General features: G+C 53.2%; 4 protein-coding genes across 4 annotated transcripts; 1 reads left to right on the forward strand and 3 right to left on the reverse strand.

Moving 5' to 3' along the window:
- Positions 1-144: 144 nt before the first annotated feature.
- Positions 145-3,225, reverse strand: L3040_004876 (uncharacterized protein; the record flags this gene model as incomplete). Its single annotated transcript, XM_007288592.2, has 1 exon — positions 145-3,225. The coding sequence occupies one exon, from the start codon at positions 3,223-3,225 to the stop codon at positions 145-147; it is 3,081 nt and encodes a 1,026-aa protein (XP_007288654.2).
- A 452-nt stretch (positions 3,226-3,677) lies between these two features.
- On the reverse strand, positions 3,678-8,322 carry L3040_004877 (uncharacterized protein; the record flags this gene model as incomplete). Its single annotated transcript, XM_066156362.1, has 4 exons — positions 3,678-3,967; positions 4,023-7,644; positions 7,694-8,117; positions 8,225-8,322. The coding sequence occupies 4 exons, from the start codon at positions 8,320-8,322 to the stop codon at positions 3,678-3,680; spliced, it is 4,434 nt and encodes a 1,477-aa protein (XP_066011775.1).
- A 1,814-nt stretch (positions 8,323-10,136) lies between these two features.
- L3040_004878 (uncharacterized protein) lies at positions 10,137-11,259 on the forward strand (the record flags this gene model as incomplete). Its single annotated transcript, XM_066156363.1, has 2 exons — positions 10,137-11,081; positions 11,152-11,259. The coding sequence occupies 2 exons, from the start codon at positions 10,137-10,139 to the stop codon at positions 11,257-11,259; spliced, it is 1,053 nt and encodes a 350-aa protein (XP_066011776.1).
- Positions 11,260-11,409: 150 nt separating this feature from the next.
- L3040_004879 (uncharacterized protein) lies at positions 11,410-11,800 on the reverse strand (the record flags this gene model as incomplete). The annotated part of the gene is made up of 2 exons (XM_066156364.1): positions 11,410-11,585; positions 11,662-11,800. 2 exons carry the CDS (start codon positions 11,798-11,800, stop codon positions 11,410-11,412), a joined length of 315 nt encoding a protein of 104 aa, XP_066011777.1.
- Between the last annotated feature and the right edge of the window lie 1,847 nt (positions 11,801-13,647).

Genomic DNA, 13,647 nt, shown 5'->3' on the forward strand with positions numbered 1-13,647 from the left:
AATAAATAAGTAAATAAATTTAAAATCTTTCTTTAAAATAAGAAAAAAACCTTTTATTCTTTCTTCCTTTTCTCATCTTTTCCACATCAGCCCAGTAAATACGTAAATGGATGTGATTGATTTTCTTGATTATCTTGATCCCACTTACTTCTTCAACTCCTCCAACCTCGCCTCCAGCACCTCCCACGCATCACTCCCCTCCCACGCATCCCTCGCCTTGCTCATCACCCCCCTCACAGCACTCCGCGCTTTCGCCTTCCACGCTGCCTCCACCGGCACCAGCACCATCGCGCCGCCGTCGCCATCGCCACCGCCACCGCCACTTACCCGCTCCATCGGCCCGTAGTTCTCGTACGCGCTCACCAGGTGATCCGTAACGCTCACTACTTCCCGCCATGCTTCCTCTGCGACTAGCCACTCACCGCCTGCACTACCATCACCAATACTACCACTACCACCAATACTACTACTGCTGCTGCGACTGCTACTACCATTAACCACCAGCCGCCACGCCTTCTCCGCGCAGCGCAGCGCCTGCTCGTAGTCCCGCTGGTAGAGCGCCAGCCGCTCGACCAGCACCCAGATATCGGCGCGGGTCGTAACGAGAGGGACGACGACCTCTTCGACGAAGGCGATGAGGGCGCGCGCGAGGGAGCCGCGTGGGGGGATGTATTTACCGCCGCCGTTTGTGTTGTCCTTGTCCTCGTCCTCGCGCTCCGTGGCCGTGACTTCAGCGACGAGGAGGCGCAGGACGGGGACGTCGATGGCGCGCTCGCCGATGGCGGGGGCGCGGAGCTGGATGAGGTTGCGCAGACCGAGGAGGAGGTCGCCGAAGGCCGGACGGGGGGAGATGCGGCCGGCGATGGTGATGACGTTGTCCCAGATCTGCCAGTTGGTGTGGGCGAGGGCCGCGGCGCGCTTGTAGGCTGAGAGGGCTTGGGTTAGGATCGCTTTGGGGTCTTCTTGCTGCTTCCTCTTCTTCTTCTTTTTCTTCTTCTTTTCGGACTGGGCGGGGGAGGAGGAGGAGGAGGAGGAGGAGATGGCTCCATCATCCTCGTCGTCTTCCTCGTCCTCGTCGTCTTTCGCGGCGGCTTTCGCCATCGTGACGAGCTCTTGGTGCTTGGATACGAGGGCAGAGCCCAGGTTGGAGTAGGTCTTCGCGTCCGTGTCGTCAATCATGATACTCTGCTGGAACGCCACTATTGCGCCATCCCAGTTCCCGCCCCGGAGATCCAGGTCTCCAAGGCGAGCCCAGGAGTCGTTGTTCTGTCGGTTGACGACGGTCGCGTGCATGTACGCCTCGCGGGCCTTGGCCAGATCCCCAGATTTGACGTAGTACTCTCCCAGCGAGCGTTGCGCGCGAGCGTATCTCCGCTTCGAGATCTCCCAGGCGCGGGTCCAGCACGCAGGATCGTTTTCGAGATCGCCGAGGATGCACCACAGCCGAGGGGCGTGGGCAGGCGTGGGGCGCATCTCACCTTCCCAGTTCTCCGTGACGAGTTCGGCAGCATCGACGTGATATCGATCTATCTCGGGGCCTTTGGACGAGAAGTAGAGCTGCCGACGAACGATCTGGCGAGCTTTGTCTTCCTGTCCCACGGTGTGGTAGCACAGTGCTGTCTCGGCCCAGAGCTGGAGACGCTTGAAGATTTCCAGGGCCGACACGAAACTGCCGACGCTGGACCAGGCGTACGCGAGTTCCGTCTCGAGTTCCCATCGTGTGGGGGTGTTGAGTTGGTAGATGTACTTCAGACGTTCGGCTATGGGAGCCGATTCCGATGCCTTGGCCCGGGGCAGGAACTGAGAAACGCGGATTTCAGGTACGCCGTCGGGAGAAGAACATGGCTCTTCTTGCGTATCGGCAATTATCTGATCCACGATGACTTGCAATTGCAAGATACTGCGCTCTTGGGTGCGGGAGCGATGCGACTCGATTCTGCTCCGCACGAGCAGGGCTTGCGTGTAGATTTGCCAGTTGGTAGGCTTGTCGGCTAGAACACGGAGAGCGTAGGGGAGGATCTCCTCGCTGTTGAGCTTATCGAGTGGAAGGAAGGCGTCCTTGATGGTAGCTTCTGTGAGAAGAGTGATTTGATCTAATGGTTTGAGTTGAGGCTGAGCGTTTGGTGAGAGGCCAGCAAGCCGAGGAGGAAGGTTCGAGGCGTCGACTTTGTCCGTAGTAAATTCGATAGTCTCCAAAAGTGTATCATCATTGAGTTGCAGCGACTCGGGTTTCGCCGTATCCCCATTCGAGATCGAGCTCCCCATCAGCCCCTCCACCAATCCATTAGTTGACGCATCCTCAGCATCACTACTCTTCGCAAAGACAACCAACTGCGACAGGTCGTTCTGCTGAAACTTTGTTCTCTTCCCCAACGCCCCCGAAAGCGCATAATCAAATCCAGACACCGTCTTTGCCATCTTCACATTCTCCCTCGCTTTGATGTCCAGACCCTGCTGGATATAAATCTGCGCCTTCTCAAGTAGAAACTGCACCTTGGCCTCCGTCGAAAAGGTCGAGCTCGCCCCCAGCACCTCCCTCTCCAGCTCCTTCAGATCGCCCTCAATCGCATCCTGCAGCACCGTGGACTCACTCAACCTCCCACCAGCGATACCCGACAAGAGTCGCTGGTGGTACGCGTTGATCCGCACGCGCATCCACTTCGAGTCTCTGAACCCGGCGCCGACGATCCGCGGGAAGAAGACGGTGAAGACCAGCCGGGCAAGGCAGAGGAGCTCCACGTGCGGCATGTACTGATACACCGACACCCCATCGACATCCAGACTCCGCAGACACTTGTCCCTCACTTCTTCCCTCCCCCCATCACCACCACCACCACCACCACCACCACCACCTCCACCATCACCACCTCTCGGGCTCGCACCAGGGAACACGTCCCCGAGCTCCAGCGGCGGTCCCGTGACGTTAGCCTGCAAAAACGCATTGAAGGCCGCCAACCCCGCGATCAAGACCCGGACAGCCCCAACGTCCCCTTCAAAGCCAGCGTTCTGGAGCGCAGCATCCTGCTGGCTTCTGGAAGAGCCCAGGGTGTCAACCAGAATGGCGTAGAGTGTTTGCGAGGTCCCGTGGCGGAGGACTGCTTGGTAGTTGCCGTCTAGGTACGCGGTACTAATCTCTGAGAGCTCGGGAATCTGTTTGAGAGGGTCGAGGTTGAAGAGGAGTGAGTCGAGACTCTGGTCTCCTATCGAAAACGGAATTTGAGACATGCTTTTTTTTGGTGTTGTTGTATTTTCGTTCGGGTTGTCATCTGTGGGGACCATAAGTGAAATTTTCTGGCGAGGCAGTAGTGATTAGTAAGCGAATATTCAGAAGTTCTAGTTTGATGGCTGATGAATGTGTTTGTCTGTCTTCATAGGTTCCTTTTGCACTGAGTCATCCCACCCGGCAAGGTATACATATATCTATATCTTGAAAGACTCCACGCATGTTGTTTCATATCAAAGCTAAACTCTCAAGACCCAATATACGAAAACACAGTCATTGAATGATTGCTACGCTATTGAATTTACAATGTATGCAATACAGTACAGCCAATCCACTAAACGCTCGCTGATTCATGCACCCAATCAAAGATGCAAAACCTGCTGTGCTAGACAAACCAGCTATGCTAAAACGTCTCGGACGTTACACGTGTGTAATCGTACATAAGTCATACAGATCATTTGCGTCCCTTCTTCTTGTTAGGAACAACCTTGAAGCCAGCAGTAGGCTCCTCCACCTTAGCAGGACCCTTCTTCGCAACCTCGTTCCAGCCTCCGGACTTGGCGCTGGAAAAGCCGGATCCATTGTTGGCGGGCTCTACAATTCCTTCCTCGGCAAGTTTCTTACGGCGAATGAACTCGACAGCGAAATCATTTCCGTTCATCAATTTTGAGTTGGCGTAGATGCTATCGGCGATGATGCTAGCCTCAGGAGGGAAATCTCTCAGCATAACGACAAACTCATCCACTTTAAGAAGTTAAGTTAGCGGGATTCTACAAGGAGTAAGGGGGAAAAAGCTTGCCATTAATGTCTGGGTTCAGTCCATTTGCCAAAACCGACTTTGCCCACTTAACGAACTCTTCCTTGGGAGCGTTGGCACCGACTGTTCCAGTAGTGCTACGAACAGCAGCCGGTCTGACCGCGCGCTGAGCTGATGGCGTCACGGTGTTTGCAGCGCTTGCAGCACGCAGTGCCGGTGGGGTAACAGCAGCTGGCCCGGTAGGAATTCGTACCTTTCCACCAGCTCCGACTGTAGACCAAGGGGAACCACCGACGGGTGCAGGACCGGCAGAAGGTTTGCTCGCTAGATCCGCATAACGCTTTCCGCTTGAGACTGTTGGTTGGGCAGCAGCAACGGCAGCAGCAGCCTTCACCTTTCGCGACTCCTCCTCGCGTTGAATATCTGCCAAGGTCTTCTTGGATGCGGCAGAGCTACTCGAAACTTGAACCTTGGCGGCCGGCTTCGCCCACGCAGAGGGAGCATTAGGTACTGGTGAACTAGTACTGCCCCAAGTAGAAGAAGTTGGCAATCCCGGAGCAGGCGCGGCAGGTTGACTGGAAAGCAACTTCAATTCGTACTCATAGTTGGCACGGCGAGCGGCAGCGGCTATTTCCTCTGCCTTAGCAGCCTTCTTGGCTTCTGCTTCTTGGATCTGCTTCAGAGATGGACCCTTTGGTGCCTCAGTCTGTTCCTTTGCCCAAGGTGCAAGTGAAGAGGTGGAGCTCGTGACCTCAGGGGTCTCAGAGCGAGATCTAGACTCCACATTCAACGCCTCTGGCAAGTTCGCACGGCTTCGCTGAGCGGTCGGGGCGGGAAGAGGAGTGGAAGACTGTGGTGGGGGAAATGGCATAGGGAAGCTGGAGCTCGGGACCTTTGCCCATGGAGACTCTGGTTGGGTCGCGGTAGTGGGTGATTCTTGGGCAGACTTCGCATTCTGAACTTGCTCGGTAAGAGAAAGAGAGGCTGGTTGTGGCTTGGACTGTGACTTGGACTCGGGCTCTTGAGCTGGGGGTTCACGCTCAGCTTCAGGTGTTTCATGGTAGGCCGGCTCCACCTGCTGTTGTTGCTGCTGAGGTGGACCGATTGGCTCCGAGGTGCCATGAGCGACTGAATTAGCCTCCTCCATCTCATGTTGGGCTCTCAGCTGTTGAAATTCCTCAAGTCGGGCATTGAACCCAGAAGGATCTTCCTGTTCCATCCTAGCGGCTTGACGTTGGGCCTCGGAGTTTGGGCCAAAGAGTGATGAGATCTGTTGTGCGTGGGTTGACTGTTGTTGGGGGGGTGCCGAGGGAAAGAGTTGCTGACGATCGCGGAGGGATAGACGTGCGAGTTCTTCCTCACGAAAAAATTCCGATGCGATTCCTCCACCAGATGGGGCTGGGAATTGTCGTGGGGGCCCTTCATAGTATCCAGCCACATTCTGCATCTGGGATTGCGGCAGTCCAATCGGAGATGTCATGCTTCCGAAGCTCGGTTGACTCTGGAGACTATGGGCACTTGAGTGGTGATGAAGCGCAGATGGAAGTCCTCCCATTTGCATTTGCTTGACGTTTACCTGCTGCTGAGCTAAGAACTCCTTCTGGCGAGCCATCAAGAACTGCTCTTCTTGCTTGCGTCGCTCGAGGTTGTTCTGTTGCTCAGCAGTGAGGGTTGTGCCGAAGCTCGGGAAGGAGTTGGCGAACGGTGGCTGAACAGCACCAGGCTGGGCTCCGTTTCCAGGACCAGCGGCAGCGGGAGTAAACGCAGCCCCTTGAGCAGGGGCTGGACCGTGTGGGATTCCAATCTGGGGTACGAGGAATGGCTCTCGCGAATTACCAATGCGTCTGATCAGTTGGCCAAGCGGCTCGAATTCTGCATCTTCAACCTTCTTTACAGAGAGGTCGGCAGTGAAGAATGAAGCCTTGTACCAGTCGTGCATCTCAAGACCAGACCAAGGGCCCTGAACTTTGCCTTGTGGATCAAGATACACCCATCTCATCCTATCCGGCATCACCATCATGCGCTGCTGAGTAGCAGGAAGTTGGTTTGATGCAGAATCTGAGGAGGATTGGGACTGCCCATACGCAGCCGTGGCGGGCGGGACTTGTGAGAAGGTGGCCGAGGTCATTCCTTGAGAGTTCTCGGCCGATGAGAAAGGTCCTTGATTACGAGTAACGTCGCTTGCCGCAAATAGGTCGTCAAACGGGTGTCTGTCGGTGCGCATCGGACTCTCAGTATCTCGAGGAAACGTGCTTCTACCAATGGCTCCGAAACCACTGCTCTGCCTCACATCCCCTCCCTCGCCCGTTTGAGTGTGATCTGGGTTGAGCATCTGGGCTTGCATAGCGGCGGGAAACAGCGAGCCAAGCTTACTGCCACTGCGTCCGACGTTGTTAGTTCCAGAGGCGCCACCAGATGGCCCGAACATGTTGCCGAGCCCCCCAAGGCTGGGGGATTGAAGTTCTCCCATAGGCCCAAATACAGAGCTACCAAAGGCATTTGAAGGAAAAGGTGTTCGATTCTCTCGGTCGGGAGTCCCAAGAGGATTTCCGCTTGTCGGCCAACCTCCTAAGCCGCCAAAGCCACTTGGAAGAACAGAGAGGGGAGGGAAAACCTTGATGGCACCAGCGCTAGAGGTCTGGCTTCGATCGCTCCCATCCAAGGCGTTGTTGAAAGCTCGAGGCAAGCCACCAAATGCGTTCGGCGCATGTTCCGGGATACCACCTAATCCTTGAGGACGGTTGTTGTGGGGAGGATCGCCTTCGTAGCTCGAGTCGTCCGCATGATAATGATCTTCCGATGGGCCAGGGGGGCTGCGATAGGGGTTCGTATCCGATGGGCTCAGAGGCTCATTCTTATCGTGACCACGGGCTGGCGTCTGGTGGACCTGACTCCGTGCAGCATTCTGAAAGCCTGGCATTTCAGACATCCCGAAGTCACTCGAGTTGCCACGTACCGGAGTGTCCACACCAGGAGCTCGCTGTTGATTGTTGAGCGGCGGGCTCGTGTCTCGGCCACCACCTAATGCCGCGCTACCACTCGGAACATCATCTCCAAACGGGTCGGTGTCAGTTCGCTGTCTTGGTCTCCAGGGTCTATCGGCAGTCTTAGACATGTCCTCGGTGCTTTCCTTGTTCATCAGATGGGCGAGACGGCTTTCACCTCTTCCAAAGGCGGGACGTTTGTCAACAGGGGCGGGTGGATTGGCCGAAGAGTTACCCAGTGAGAAATTTCCGAAATTTCCCATAGGGGACAGGGCTGCACTGGCCGAGCCTGGTCCCCAGGGAGATGCAGGCCCATTTCCCAGCGCGTTTCCAGCTGTGCTGCTCCGCATCAGACCGCCAAAAGGAAGTCCGGGCTTCGTATCGTCAGCTCGATCATCTTGCCCGTCTTTCGTATCGGTGAATTTGCGGTTAAGGAACGGGGATGGCTCGTCCCTAGCGAAGCGGCCTGCACCAGAAGGAGATTGTAGAGCATCACTCGTCAGCTGTCGTCTTGTACCGGGTCTGCTTGATGCCGGAGATGCGAGCCCGAAGTTACCAGATGTTTGTCCGTGCGAAAAAGACGTCTTTCGGCCGTTTGTACCAGCTCCTTGAGCATTTTGGTCCTTGTTGGAATTCTGAGGAGGAGGCTTTAGTGGTGAATTGACATCGGTAGCAAAGAGCTTCACACATATTAGCACGATCAACGGCTAGCACGAAAGGGGCACCCACTATCTTTTCCCCCTCTGACATTTGCTCGAAGGATATTGGCGTCGAGTCCCCATTCGGGTTCCAGCACACCTCGGGGCCGTAGTGTTCTCTGCCGTCCGCACTTTTACCCCATCCAGTGCGACCGTTGGTGCCGTTGGTGCCGTTCGAATTGTCTGGATCCCAGCCGTTGATGAAGAGCGACGAAACATTCTTGACAGCCCCAGCAGCCTCTCTCTGCGCGTGAGCAATATCTAATATGTCTTGCTTCGAGTAACGAGATCCTGAAGGGGCGGAATCGTACAGGTTCGATTGCTGCGACAAGGCTGGGGCTTCCGTAGAAGGTGTTTGAAGGGGAGAATCTTGGGACGATGGATGTTGGAAAGGGGCCTGTGAGTTGCGGCGTAAGGTTAGGGTGCCGTTGGCAGGGCGTTGCTCTCTGCGGCTCCTGTAAAGGCCCGCGTATTAGCAAATCTCTGCAGTGGATGTGGACCGATTGAAATTGTGATTTTCGACGGCCAAATTGGGATGTTGGAATCTAGGGAGGCAACATACCAGTCCCCGCTTCCTCGTCCGTCGCCTCTTCCATTGCGAGAATCACGACTTGACCCAGCAGCGGCAGACGCAAAGCTTGACGGTAGATGGGAAGGCATGGCGGAAATTGGTCGCTGGCTGACTTGATTGTAGGAGGCGGCTGAAGCTGGTTCAGATGAGGTTGATGAGGTTGAGGATTCGCGAATCAACAACGCGAACGTTTGTTTGGTCTTTATTGAAGTAGCGGAGGGGCGATGAACGACAGGTACGCTGGAGGGTTCTCGCGCGTATATTTGTTTTTTTGTTTGTACTGAGAGGGTGGGAGTCACGCAAAGGTTTGATTGTTAAAGGAGCAATGAAGTTGCGGTGCTGATGGGAGCGGGTTCAAAGATTTCTCAAGCTCCTCGAGGAAGAAGTTGAGCAAGGTGCGAGGTGTGGAGCGGCTAGTCTTCTTTTGGTCTAGCGTGTTCCTTGGAGCTAAAGCTACTTTATACATATAGTTATATTTACATTTATATATATTTGTATGTATTTGTATATGTTTGTATGTATTTGTATGTACTTGTATGTATTTGTATGTATTTGTATGTATTTGTATGTATTTGCATGTATTTGTATGTATTTGCATGTATTTGCATGTATTTGCATGTATTTGCATGTATTTGCATGTATTTGCATGTATTTGTATGAATTTGTATGAATTTATACATATTTATATATATTTATATAAATTTATATTTATTTAGTTATATGATATGCAGCCATATACTTACACATTTTAATATTCTTATATCTCGTCTTCTTCTTTCGTTTTTTGTCATTGATTCATCGGATAGCATGCGATCCGTACGTACTTTATATACCTTGCTCGCTCTACTTCAGTACGGACCTACGCGTGACTAGTGCTCCAATGTCTCCAGAACTTCGGACTGTTTTTCTGCCCCTTAATTAATCGTACAACTACATTGTGAATCATACATTGCGAAGAACACGATCCGAGTATCAGGATACCAAGCTACGGCCGTAGCTGGAAGATGGTTAGATCTGAACCGAAAATCCATTTATTTTCTACCTCTTTCGTCATGTCTGCTCTGTTTACAATCTGCTGCTCTACCCTACGTACAATACTACTCTATCCTACCCTAGTTTACTCTACTCTACTCTACTCTACTCTACTCTACTCTACTCTGCTTTACTCTACTCTACCTTACTCTACTACTCTACTTTACCATACGTACCGGTACCCTACTTCATATCTGGCCTTTCGCACCTTTCACATCACGAGATCTTGTTGATCAACTGCCAAGATTCAGGGCCCCGGCCTGCTTCTGCTCTGGCTCCCTGTCTGTCTTCCGCATAAACATTTCCTCCTAATCTATTCCCCCGGATCCTTCCCAGCCCCTTCAAAACCTTCAAAACCTTCAGACCCTTCAAAACTTCAACACCTCCAAAACCCTCAAAACTCATCCAAAACCCCAACTACATGATGTATTCAGATTGGTCAAACACAGCATTAAAGCCACTGCACCCACTTTTCATGCGCCTCTGGTTCCACCGCCGATAGCTGTACCGGACACAAGAGACAAGTGTGTTCTTGTGCAAGTAAGCACGCGGAAGCAAACATCGTATTCCCCAGTATATCCCAATTTCCCACCAGGTAAATCTGTTGTGCGATCACCTCGCACCGGCTGCTGGCAGGCACTCTGACGACCCGCCTGGTGTTTGCAAGCTAAAGTTACCGCACCATACTTATTCATATACCTCTGTGCCAATGCCTCCCTTTCAATTTCGCAGCCAAGTTTCCCTCGCGAGCTTTTTGGTCTCGCCGAGCTGGCGTCACGGTCCTACCCAAGCCGTCGTGGAGTGACCCTCAAATTCATAAAAATAACATACACGGGTTTATCACCTATTCCGCTATCTCAAAAAACGGATCATGTCAGACCACAGGCGATCTGGGTCTCGAAGTCACTCGCGGAGAAGCAGATCTCGAGGATATGGCCAAGGTTATGATGGTGTTCACGAAGAACCCGGCCGTGGCGAGAGAGACTGGTTCGAAGGCCGACGTGGCTTAGGAGGGAGAGGTGGTGAGATGATGGGCTGGGGTCGGAACGGTGCTGTCCGTCTCGACGACCCTCCCAGACCGCGATGGGGGTGGGATGGATTCGATCAGGAAATGGACTTCCCAAGATTCATGGGTGGGAGGAGAGGTTCCAGTCGACCGGTAAGATCCAGAAGAGCAGAAGAAATGGACTCGTACGGTGGCCTCGGTGCAATGGATACGTCCGGAGGACTCGGGATGGGCAGAATGGGGATGAGCGGTATGCGGATGGGAGGGATCATGGCATTGGGAGGGGCCATGGAGATGGGGGGACCGATGCCCATGACAATGGGCGGGAGGAACCCTCCAGGAAATCCAATGATGGGCCGCAATCCGTTCGACGCGCCTCAAATCTTCGACTCCCACAGTTTCAACCGCCAACCATCCCCAAACGACACGATGCTCCCACCCCGCCAGCAAGTAATGCGGCCTAGATGCGGGATGGAGCAGCTCAGATCGCCCCTGATGGGCGGCAGGCAGAATTTCATGGAAGGGAATCCAGGACTCCGATCTCCTCCTCCGGCGTCACTGGCGTCGGGAGGCAGCTTTGATATGCGGGCCATGGACCGTCCGAGGATGCCGTACGGCCCCATCCACTACAGCCCGATCATGCAGAACCGGTTTGCGAATTACCAGTCGCCGTACGTGGAGGAGTACGAGGGAAGCGAGATGGATGCGAGTATGGCTCAGCAGGCCGCCATGCAGCAGCAGCAGATGATGATGATGAATGGCGGAGGCGGCAACCCTTTTCTTGATGAGATGCAGTATGGCAATGCTTATGTTGGTGGTGGGATGGGAGGGATGGGAGGGATCAATAGGACGAATGGGATGGGGCAAATGGGACAGGCAGGAGGCGGAATGGGAGCAGGTACGCCAGGATTTGGGCCAAGAGGTTGCAACCGTAGGTAGTAGCACCGGTAGTATATCCTCTTCCAAGCCATTTGTCGAAATCACCTAGAGCACATTGACCTCGTCCAATACTCCCATATCCATAGAACAGAGAGCTTTCCCCCAACCCGTTAGCCAACCCAGGACTTTCCCAAACTAGAAGCTGCATTTTTCTCTTTCGCAAAGACCCCTACTTTCCTAGGTCTTCATCATATTCTTCCTACTCGAGCTGCGTTGGGACTCTCTGGCTAACAACCTCGGCCTTGCACCCAGAACTGCTCGCCTCTTTCACCTTAACGGAACGGTAGACTTCCGCTACGGATCTCAATGCTGGTCCCTGCTTCTCTGTCTTATCCTTTGATCGCAGAGCATTGCGCACAAGGGCATCGGTATCAGCTTGCGATTCTCTCGACTCGCAAATCAGCTAAGGGCCTCCGAGAGCACCACTCGTGGACGTTCGAGAGAGGTCTACTAGGAGCGGGGAGCTGGAATCTGGACTTCCGCAGAGTGAACCGCGTAACATCCGCGTGTAGCGCGGTGAGGAGGCGGTCGAGGGCCTGGATCTGCGGACCGAGGATAAGGTCGGCGCCGACAGAGTCAGGGGCGAGCATTTCGGTGACCTCGCTGATGCGAGGACCCTACTGACCCATGGACGTCGATATGTTCTCTTTGGATGTGTTCATGGCGGCGGTGGTAGCTGTGGGGAGCGCGAGGGCTTGTCGGGGTTGGTGGTTGTCGAGGCGCGGAGATGTCGTTGGCTCGGGATGGAAGTCGGTGATGAAAAGATAGGGTTCCCCACTAAGGCTTTATCCGCTAGCGTATCTGTGGCTCATGTGGCTCATACCTGTTGGGCGGAGATCTGGTACGGTTGTTCCAGGGCTCGCGGCTGACATTACCCCAAGTTCTTCACGCGTTTGTCAGATTAACAAATCAAATGAAACAAATAACGGCAGATAGTTGATGATCATGTCCTGAATAAATGTCAGCATAGATCCCAGATACGATTTGTATAGACAACAGGACATTCGGTCCCACTCAATCTTATTTTGCGACTGTCTTCGATAATAACGAAAGAGTGTTTACTTGGTAAAAATTAAGCGAACTCATGACTAGGGGCTTGGCGCTTCGCTCTACACCCAGTTCCCGCTCTAAAACACACGAAAAGTAAAACGAGGGAGCAAATAACAAGCAAGGTAAAAACAGCAGAGAACTGGTAGCCTCGGGCACGCCGGACGCATCGTAGCAATCAGGCATACGGCTTTCACACGGTAGCGTTAGAGTTTTTCCCATTCAGTACTTATCCTACAAGGGTGAAGACGAACCACTACCTCACCGTCGACGAGAAGCAACCTGTTACTTGTTCACATATACAGAATAGTTGGATTTTTTCCGCCGCCCGACCTTTATCTCCTGCCACTCGCCCGACCGCCCTTCCCGTGTCCAGAGTTAGCTTTTCTTTCGCGCTCTAAAAACAGATCTCTCTCTCACACAATCTCATCCTCAACCTTGCTCATTGGGTAGTATATTATATAAGTTGCTTCATGATCAGCAAGATGGTGAGAAAAAGTAAGTACGTTGGTAAGAGCTCAAGACCGCTCTACATAGCATGTTTTCTTCGGACCCCGCCCGGGTCTTCTTCGCCTTGAGGCTTTCAGCAGGCCCGGAGACACACCTTCCTCTCCCAAGCGCTATCAGATTTGAGGACAAAGGAAAGATAGTAATAATCAGCACCGCCTGCAATTTCTTTATCTTCTGATCCGTTTGCGAGAAAAAAAAAAAAAAAAAAAAAAAAAAAAAAAAGAAGGGGGGGCTCTCTTAGATTCCCGACAAATATTTACAGGCTCGCACACGAGGACAAAGACTGATATCGAAAGTCGTCGAACATCTCGCGGGTGACTCTAGAGCAGTCCATGTTCTTCGCATTCCTGTTATGGAAGTTTTTATTTTTTTTGATATTTTTTTGATAGCCGTACCAAGAGGCCAAAAGTGTGATGATCCCTACTGCGATTTCCTAGCTTCTCGAGCTCCTGCTTGCGTGGCAAGGTAAGAGGTTCGTGAGCTCATAACATGAACTACTGAAGCAGAGCTGTTCAGATCATGTCCCTGCCCGACAGGATCCTGGGACGAAGACAACTTTTTGCCTGGTTCGAGGCTTGCAAGCGGCTGCAAAGCTCATGAGGAGTAATGGCTGAGATACGCAGCTCCATCCGCTACGGCCATGTGTATCCACAGAATTTGTTGCGAGTCTTGCCTGAGGCTTTTTGATCAAGCTGATAATATCAGGCTCTGTAATGGATGGGCCATCTCAGCGCTGTGATTTCCATACCTAGCACGTCGAGGACTTGCGAGGGGGTGAGAGAGTGTGTGCTTTCGACTAGACATGGGAAATGCTTGGAGGAAACCTGTAAGCGGCATGTCCAGAACCTCACCCGATGTCCAATGGGGGGGGGGGGCGTGG

Source organism: Drepanopeziza brunnea (assembly GCF_022702325.1).
Source record: "Drepanopeziza brunnea f. sp. 'multigermtubi' strain 214-2 chromosome Unknown ctg7, whole genome shotgun sequence".
NCBI classification, from domain to species: Eukaryota; Fungi; Ascomycota; class Leotiomycetes; order Helotiales; family Drepanopezizaceae; genus Drepanopeziza; species Drepanopeziza brunnea.